The sequence below is a fragment of the Strix aluco genome, chromosome 3, assembly GCF_031877795.1.
Source record: "Strix aluco isolate bStrAlu1 chromosome 3, bStrAlu1.hap1, whole genome shotgun sequence".
In the NCBI taxonomy this organism is placed as follows: Eukaryota; Metazoa; Chordata; class Aves; order Strigiformes; family Strigidae; genus Strix; species Strix aluco.
In genome coordinates, this window is record NC_133933.1 from 64,648,672 (window position 1) to 64,657,751 (window position 9,080).

The 9,080-nt window shown below is 38.0% G+C and overlaps 1 protein-coding gene across 1 annotated transcript in view; it reads left to right on the forward strand.

The window, feature by feature from the left end:
* The window catches only part of ADAT2 (adenosine deaminase tRNA specific 2), a 10,809-nt gene extending 2,138 nt beyond the window's left edge, over nucleotides 1–8,671 (forward strand). Inside the window, exons 3-6 of the mRNA XM_074818896.1 lie at nucleotides 5,641–5,791; nucleotides 6,364–6,470; nucleotides 8,156–8,228; nucleotides 8,348–8,671. Coding sequence (XP_074674997.1) covers nucleotides 5,641–5,791; nucleotides 6,364–6,470; nucleotides 8,156–8,228; nucleotides 8,348–8,388 — 372 coding nt within the window. The 3' untranslated portion in view covers nucleotides 8,389–8,671. The remainder of the gene's footprint in view (nucleotides 1–5,640; nucleotides 5,792–6,363; nucleotides 6,471–8,155; nucleotides 8,229–8,347) is intronic.
* Nucleotides 8,672–9,080: the final 409 nt, after the last annotated feature.

Genomic DNA, 9,080 nt, shown 5'->3' on the forward strand with positions numbered 1-9,080 from the left:
GGAGGACTTTTCCAGAACATCATTCCTCAGATGGCTACAGAACATCTGATTTCCAGTTTTAAACTTTTTATGGTCCATTTATATCTCTCTGTTCTTGTGCCAGCATCGTCCGTTATTTTACATAGCTTGGATGTCATGATCATATTTCCTTTTGGCTTTTGTTTTTCCCTGTTTTCCCCAAGCCAGCTGTTTAATCTCCTCTCAGGAGACAGGCTTTCTTTCTGCGTTCTTGTATACATCCATTCCAGCTTGGATTCATCTTTCTTGAATTCACTTAACCAGAAGTATATACTGTATTCCAGATGGACTTTCTCTTGTGCTTTGTTTGATAACATTAATACTTCCCGTTCTCCCTGGAAGTAAGTCCACCTATCTTTTCTGGAGCTTCCTTGGTCTTTTATGCTGTTTTGTTATTCATTTGTTGTTTTGAGGGTTTTTTCCCATCTCTTAAGGCCATCCACCTCTTGAGTGACACTCCGACCCTGTCTCTTATGATGATGTATCTTATCCCATGAAAGCCATCACATGGTTAGCTGTTTTCTGTGTTTCTCCAGTTAAGGCCAATGTCACAACTGAAAACATTTAAGCAAAATGATCTTTGAGCATCTTTAGTAATTAGTTCCCCCTGGACAAATATTTCCCCTTTCAATGCAACTTCTCTTCTTTGCTTGCTCACCTTACATTTCTGGTGCTATGCATTTTTTCCCAGGCTGACAAAAACGCCACTTGTTGCACTGTGCCAGATGCGGAGTAGAAGTCCAGAGAGGTGAGATTGGCATTTCTCATGCCTAGAAAAAACATTTGTCAAAGAAAGTTACTAGGTTAATTTAGTGTCAACTATCTTACTTAAATCAATGTTGTATTTTGTTTCCTTTTATACACTAGTCCTTATAGGATTGCTTTCAAAGTTTGTTATGTTGCCTTTTTTGCTGTTGAGAGTCTCCTAGATCTGTAGGTGTCAGGATTGTGTATCCTTCCTGTTTTTCATTATCATGAGTTTGTTTGCTCTGACAGGTTTCAGACATGATACTCTCCCCTGATATATTAGAAGCATTGCAGTGAGAATGGCAGCCTCACTCACAAGTTCTTTAGTATTTTTCTGATGGAGACGATCTATCAACTTAAGATTTTGCCCTTCATCCTTCTTCTATGCCCTAGGCAATTTCATAATTTTAAAGTCCTAATTCTGTATCTCATATGCTGTAATTTGTGCTTTCATATTCTTATTTTGCTTTTTGACCACCTTCTCCACATCACTTTTATTGAAAAGGTAAAATATTAATTTTGTTTTGGAGTAGTACTGTAATTACATTTGAGCTTCATCTCAAGGTCACTGTAGAAGTTCTAACTCCTTTTTCACGTGGTTTCTTTCAAGGTATTTTTACTTTTTATGTAATTTGTTTTGGAAGGTTGATGTTTGGTGATTCTTCCTTTAGCCTTTGCTTTCTGACCTCCAAGATGTAGCTTTATATTGGCTTTTTTCACTTCTTAAAAACTTTCTTCCTGCTTTTAAAAAATGATCATTTATCCAGTTAGATCTGCAGTCCTTCCCTACAAGTCTGCCATTGCTCAGGAGTCAACTTGTCACTTTGTGTCAAATCAATTCCGTCTTCTCCTGAAGTGAGTCCCTTCAACCTCTGATCTAACTGACTGGAGTTAGGAGCAGGTAGTGTCTTCTTTATGCCCTTTTTCATTCTGTTCCTAAAGTGCTCATTTTGGCAAAAAGATTTATTGGCTGAAAGCTCTCCAATTTTTTTCAGTTTGTCTCCTGTCACCCTGCATACTTTGTTTCTGCCCCGCATGTCCATAGCAGCACACATTAATGTCAGAGATACTGTGCGTACGCTGTGGAAGTTATTTGCAAAATTATTGATCGTCATCACATTCTTCTGGAAGAAGTTTCTGTTGGAAGAAGGGAGTTTATATACAGCTGTGTTTGTCTTATTTTATTTTTTTTTTAGGAGCATGGCTGTGGCATCAGCATTTCAAAATAGTTAGGCATGTCATTACTTGGATTCGTTGGGCAGTAGTGCAACAAATGTCTGTGTAAGACATTCATTTTCGACAGCCTGGCGGTACATTCACAAGCTTGTGCCAATGCTGTGTTCTCTCTGGCAGTTCTCACACTTGCTTGTTCACAGTCTTGCCTCAGACCAACCTGAAAATTTTCTTCTTTATAACACATGTGACCCTTCCCAACTAGAACCCTTTTTCTGGCATCTTTATTCCCATGTGTGATGCAATCATTCACTTCACACTAAAATGCTCTCTGTCTTAGGTCCTTTGTTGATACATGCAGACTTCTCCTCTTTGTTATCTCCTGTTGGGTCATTGTAGCATTTGTCTTTGCCCAGATCATCTTGCAAGTACAGTATGCGATAATTGAAAGTGAAGTATTGTTTGCACTCTTAAATTACTAATGAAGCTACAAGATAATATAGAACTTTGAGCTTTGGCCCCCTTTACTCTCACTTGTTAATTCTGGACCAAGATTTAGTAGGTAAGCTTTTCAGGGCAGTAATGATATCTTTATTTGCCTATAAAACATTTGCCCCAGTTTGGGGCACTATTTTAAGGCTTTGTCAAGGCTTTTTCCCCACAGATGTCAGCTTCAAATAATTTTTCCTTGGAACACCATTTACCACTCTTATCAATTCTTTTCTCCTTTCTACTCTTACCTGCTTTTGTTTTCTTGGCTTTAAAATAGTGTATAAGATTGGGCAAGTTAAAAAACAGTAAGGATTTATAGAAGCTTATGAACTGAGTCAGTGACTCAAAATGAAAATCATCATTTGTATGTTATTTTACACACAGCAAGTCAATAAAAAAGACTATCTAGTCATAGCTCAATACGAAATAGAGTCTTAAGACGGACTAGAAAGTCAGTTTTTCCCCCATATCTTGTCTTTAAGAGGGACCTTTAGCAGATGCTTAAGGAAGGAGCTCAAGAAACAAGAAGAGAGTAGTGTAAACCTTTCCCTTGTGTATCCTTTCCATTTCTGCAAGTGAGTAGCTTAGGGACTTCCAGAGCCCAAGACTGTATCTGGATCATTGTCTCTGATAGCTGTCTGTGCACATATCCTCCATGAATTTGTCTAAACCTTTTTTGAACTAATTTATATTTTTGGCTTCCATAGCATCCTGAGGCAATGAGTTCCACAATTTAATTATGTGCTTTGTGAAAGAGTACTTCCTTTTGTTTGTTTTAAATCTGCTGCCTGATAATTTCATTGGGTGCCCACTTGTTACGAGAAATAATACATCACAATTTACTGTTTGCTTTTCCACATTTTTCTTGATTTTTATAAACATCTACCGTAGTTGTCTTAACTTGGAAAACTAATGACTGTATCTGGTGAGTTAAGAGCCATAGCCTAGTTAGTCTCTGTCCAGAGACTGTTCTGTAGCTCGGATAATGTTTTCTCACCCTGTGGTGAATTTGCCCTGATGTTCCCATGTCTTCATGAGGTGAGATGACCAAACCAGTATGTATTACTTAAGATGTGGATGCACTGGGATCTAGTAATATTCTGTATTAGTGTAATCTCTTTGGTGTAGCTGTCTTCTATTACCACAGAAGCTGGTATAATTTAGAGCATAGGTCGTCTTAACTACGCTCCCAAGACCAGCAGAGGCCTAAAAGCTACTCATGTACTCAGTATGAAGCAGTGTCATAGGTTAGAGGCATGTTTTCCTCCAGTAATGAAGGCTTATTGCTTATATGTTTTCAATTCATGCTCAGGAGTCAAAAAGCTAATATGGTATTCGTGTCTCTTCTGATCTGAGGGGCACAAAACTAGAATAGCCGCAACTTACACTTTTGAGTTATGGTAGCTGTAGTCATTCTGAGGCATCATTCTGCTGGGGCGTTGTGCTTTGAGACTTCAGCTGACGTGATCTCATTTATTCAACTAGGGAGCCTTCATGGCAACATGTCACTAGTAGGTCTGGAGGAATCATGTCTGCAAATTGATTCAGATCCATGTTTTATACTGAGTGGGTTCATTATTATGTTAGTTCAGATCACAAGTGCACTCATGGCATAAATTTCTTGATTGTGTCTGCTTGCCATGCTTTGGTTTGTGTCTCAGAGATGGCAAAGTGTCTTCCTTTCAGATGAAACTATACTGCACTCAGGTAAGATGAGTCCAGAAGGATGTACTCAGGGAGCATACCTAATGCACTCCAGCTATTGCTGGCAATATACTGTCCTACGGCTTAAGCTGGAGCTAGGCCAAGCGTGAACTCCCTGAGTTGGTGTGTAGTCCTCAGCACTGTTTTGCTCTACAGATAAACTCCTCTTGCACTGTGCTATTTGCTAATGTAGGCATAGGCAACGCAGATCTCTGTAGAAGTTTTAAAACATTTTTAAATAGAATTAAACTTGCCACTAAGTTACTTATACATGAGTCCTTTAGCATATATTGTAGAGCATCTCACAGTTATTACCACAGATCTTCACGGTACAAAAACATTAAGCCAGGTTCATGTATTGAGAGGAAGTTATCTAAAGTCACATAAAGACATGTAGCAGAGGTACAAGTATAATTTGGATTGATTAAGTCTTAGTCTAATGCCTGTGTGAAAAACGTCTTTTCCTTCTTTTTAATCTATTCTGGAAACACTAACAGCCTTAATTTAAATAAGAATCAGGCTTTGTAACTGGAGAGTCCTTTCATAACTAGTACTTTGTGATATTTTGCTGTGACATTTGATTGGCAAAACACACTGCTGCAGACATTCCAGAGCAACACTGGGACATTATTGATTGTTTTTGTCTCTGCAATTAAAGTCACACTTCTTCTGTTCAGGTTTTTGTGTCACACCTGTTGCTGTGACCTCTGAGATACTCATCATTCAGTTGTCTTGGATTAAAAAAAGAGAAATCAATATTCTGTCTGTTTGTAATCAGGCATATGCTGCAATTCCTGCCTATTACTTGAGGGGCTTAATGTACATGTACCTATTCCCAGGCAGCATTAGACCTGATGCAAACCAAAAATACTGTGTCTACACAGTAGGACAAGCAGTTCCAGAAACATACTGAATTATTGCTTATTCACAATGTATTCATGCCATGCAGGCATGGTAACATTGTCAGAGGGAGGAAAAGGTACCAGCTAGGAGCGGTTTCTTAATAATTCCAGAGAAAGTAACGCAGCCTTCATTCTTGCTCTTGGAAGCACAGTGGGCTAAATCAGTTGTTTTAGTCAGCTTTGTGCGTCCCTTAAGCCTCAAGCAGAGCTTTCATGCCTTCTCTTACTATGCTGGCATGACAGAGAGAGGAGACTTCTGAGCAGACTCCTCTGCCTAGGAACAGGTAGAAGAAAAAACTGGTTTGCGTTTGTGGGTCTTGTGTGTGCTGCGTACGAGATGGAAGTTGAATGTGTTCTTTGCTGAGTATTTCTTCTGCAGTTTGGGCTGCATGAAATTTCTTCTGCAACTTGAACCAGCAAAGAGGTGTACTAAAAAGAGACTTCTCAAGAAAGCATTAGATTACTTCTTGAACAGAAGTGAAAATAATTGCATTATTAGTAAGTTAGATGTCAGGCCGTGGTGCCTTTGACTTGAAAGAATAATTTTATGATGTTACTGTGAATCAATGCAGACTTTAAGAAAATGTTTATTTTTATCTCCTAGGCTACACGACACGCAGAAATGGTGGCAATCGATCAGGTCCTTGACTGGTGCAAGCAACACAACAGAGATTATACAGAAGTGTTTGCACACTCGGTATTGTATGTAACTGTAGAGCCTTGTATCATGTGCGCAGCTGCCGTGCGCTTGATGAGTATCCTTTCATGCTTGTTCACGCTGGGAAACCATATGTCAAAATGTTACTTTTTTGGCAGTAAGCCCACAGAGAAGGGCTTGATACTGTCGGGCAAAGCCAAAAGGGATAACATCTTCTGGTTTGAGAGCCTGCACCCACCTCCATTTGCTGCATGGTAAATGGCGAGAGACTCAAGAATGAAACAGAAATTGCGCAATTGCGACAAACGACGACTTCTCTTAGGGATGTAAAAATACATTTTAGAGATATGTTATTATGTAAAGTGAGCTAATCTCAGTTCAGTGTTCAGTTCTGAATGTTGTAACAATCAGCAAACCATGGCTTTATGCCTCTGCTTTGGGATTCATGCTTCTCCTTTTCTGAGGAAGGCTGGATGTGTGCATCTTCAGCAGTACATCTTGCATTACTCAGAAATAAGTTCTGATTTTACGAGGGAAGAATTGTAGTACAAACTAATTTAGTTTGAAAAGTACAAGCACATTTTAGTGAAATTTAATGACTACTTAAATCAGGCTACTGTACTTCCTGCTCGCTTTTCACTTTAGCTTAATACCTTAACTCGTTCACATAAATTCCACGGGTCGTATATGGCTGTCGAAATGAGCGATTTGGAGGCTGTGGCTCAGTTTTGAGCATCTCGTCTGATGATATGGTAGACACAGGAGAACCATTTGAAGTAAGCTATAAAATGTTTTCCTTTATTTTTCAGCTAGGGTTCTTGTACCTAGCTTTTTTACCATGCTTTGAGAATGTTACGCATCCAGTTTAAGAGGACTCAGATGAAAGATGATCAAAGTCAAGTAAACTTGACTTAACAAGAAAATAATGTAAGAAAAGTTAAGTCCTAAAAGAAAAAGCAATTGAGGAAAAGCCTGATGACAATCTTAAAATATTTAAAAGGATGCGTCAAAGAGGAAAGAATTATAGTTGTGGAACAAGGTAAGGAATAAATATATCTAAAAGATGTGTAATGCTTAGAACAGTAAGTGTATACTGCAGGAAGAGATGAGGGAAAAATTATTTTAAACTGCAGAATGTACAAACACATAATCAGTAAAGATCAAGTAACAGCAACTTACTAAGTTACTGGTTTTTAGCTGAGCTACTGGAAATTATTGTATTTTTGCTCCCAGTCTACCCCTATATGAGGTAAATGCATTAGCTTAGACTTACTTCATATAGTTAAAATCCCAAAATAAATACGGACTGCAAAAGTAACAGAGGGGATTTAGTGTAGATATTTTGAAACTTTCTGAACAGTAAGGATACTGAAGGACTAGAACAGAGTGTCTGGGGAGAATGAGGCATCTTTGTCATTTAAGAAAGGCTGGAAAAGCATTCAGTGGAGGTATAGTATACATAAATCTAGATCCTTTACAGCATTATACTAGTATACCTTTACATACATATAGATAGAGAGTATTTGTAGCATTATATTTATTACATTATACACAGTTGTAGAGGATCCTGCTTTATACAACGGTACTGATTAGGGTTCTTAGAGTTCTTTTCCACACAACATTTATGATTTAATGAATGTAAAAACCAAGTAATATATTTCAGCATTGTAAATAAGCACTAAAGGCTTAAGGCGCAGAAAGAATTTGTCTCGGCAAGATGATACTGTTTGACAGTCCAGTGTAAACATATTAAGCACCTTTCTGTCAGGGTGTTTGTGAGACTAGCATCTGAATTAATTTGTGTAGTTGGTACGGGAAGAGTGTTCATCTGCTGACATTTGCACGTGGTATTTAATTTTTCTATATGTTCAGAAGACAGAAAGGAGAAGATTCTTTCTTTGTTTCTTTAGGCAACTGCAGTGGGATGTATAGGTGTAATTCATTATTTTCTAGTGTGGATGGAGATTCATTCAGTGTTAGTGACATTTAAAGGTTTTGTCATTAATGTTCATGGCCTGGAAAAATATTTTGGAAGGACCGAAAAGGTCTGAGAGGTGACTGCTAGGAATAAAGAATCGGTGTGTGGGCAAATGTTTTCTGGTAGGGCTCTTATGTACAAATACCTTGGTGTATGTCTCTTACATTTCCAAGTGCTTGAGGGGTATATGAAGTAAGCTGGAAACACATTGATAAGAAAGAAATTGGAGATTGCATAAAAATGTTATGTAAGTTACTAAGAAAGTTTGTTTTGCCTAACTTTTAAGTTATTAGGGAAATTGTTTACTCTGCTAAGCCTCAACAAAGTATTTTTCAAAGGTAGTAGGTATTCAGCCTGAAATTTTCTGACCCCCAAATAGACAGTACAGTTGTTTAGAATTGTTCTGTACTTAAGGCATTATTGTGAAGCATGGAATGTGTTATTCTCGGATGTGCTCATGAACCATCATTCTAATTTGAACAGTGCGTTTCTGGCTATCGTGCCAAAGAAGCGGTGGAAATGTTAAAAGCTTTCTACAGACAAGAAAATCCCAATGGTAAGTTTCACATTAATGGATCCATTTTGATCCCAATCTAATTTAAAAGAATGCTGCCACTGGCATTACTGTAATGCAATTCTGATGTTTTTTTCTCCCTTTCTGTTTCTTCTTGGCAGCACCAAAATCAAAAGTACGAAAAAAGGACAATCGTCATTAGCCTGATGGGGGACAGAAACTTACCAAAAAATGATACATGAAGGTGTCTCCAGCATCCTTCTTTTTTAAAATGTACAGTCCAATTAAACTATGTCTAATGTTCTGTACAGTTTTTACTAATTGGATACTTACTACCTGTTCCTACGTTTCTATGTATGTGATTTCTGCTTATCGTACATGACCAAACAGAAGACTAAGTGGCTGTTTTTAGAAAAAGAAAAATGTGTGGTTCAAGTTCGCTTGTTTACAGCCAGGTGGATCCATTAAAATGATGCCATTCTGTACATTCTGGACTATTTTCTTTCCTTCTGTCTGTGGAGAAGCATCTTGCTTTTCAATAGTAAATGTTTGCTTAGGCAAGTAAGTATATCTCTTGGAACGTTACGTTTGTAAGACCTTCACAGTGCTTGTGTGTATATTTAATCAAAAGGCATATAAGGAATTGTACAGTCCTTGAAGACTTGAGATAAGACTGTTCTTTTTTTTTTTTTTATGCTCCCTCTAGCATAAGCCAAATTTTCAGACCACTTCTGAAAGTCACGTGCATATGTAGACAGGTGTATATGCAGCATCACACGTCTCAGTTTGTGTGTGCTGTTGCTTAATAGGTGTAAGCAAGCATCACTTGGCTGCACAGCATCTTCATACAAAGTTGTGGAGAAACTGGCCACAACTCTAGACTGTCCACTCCTT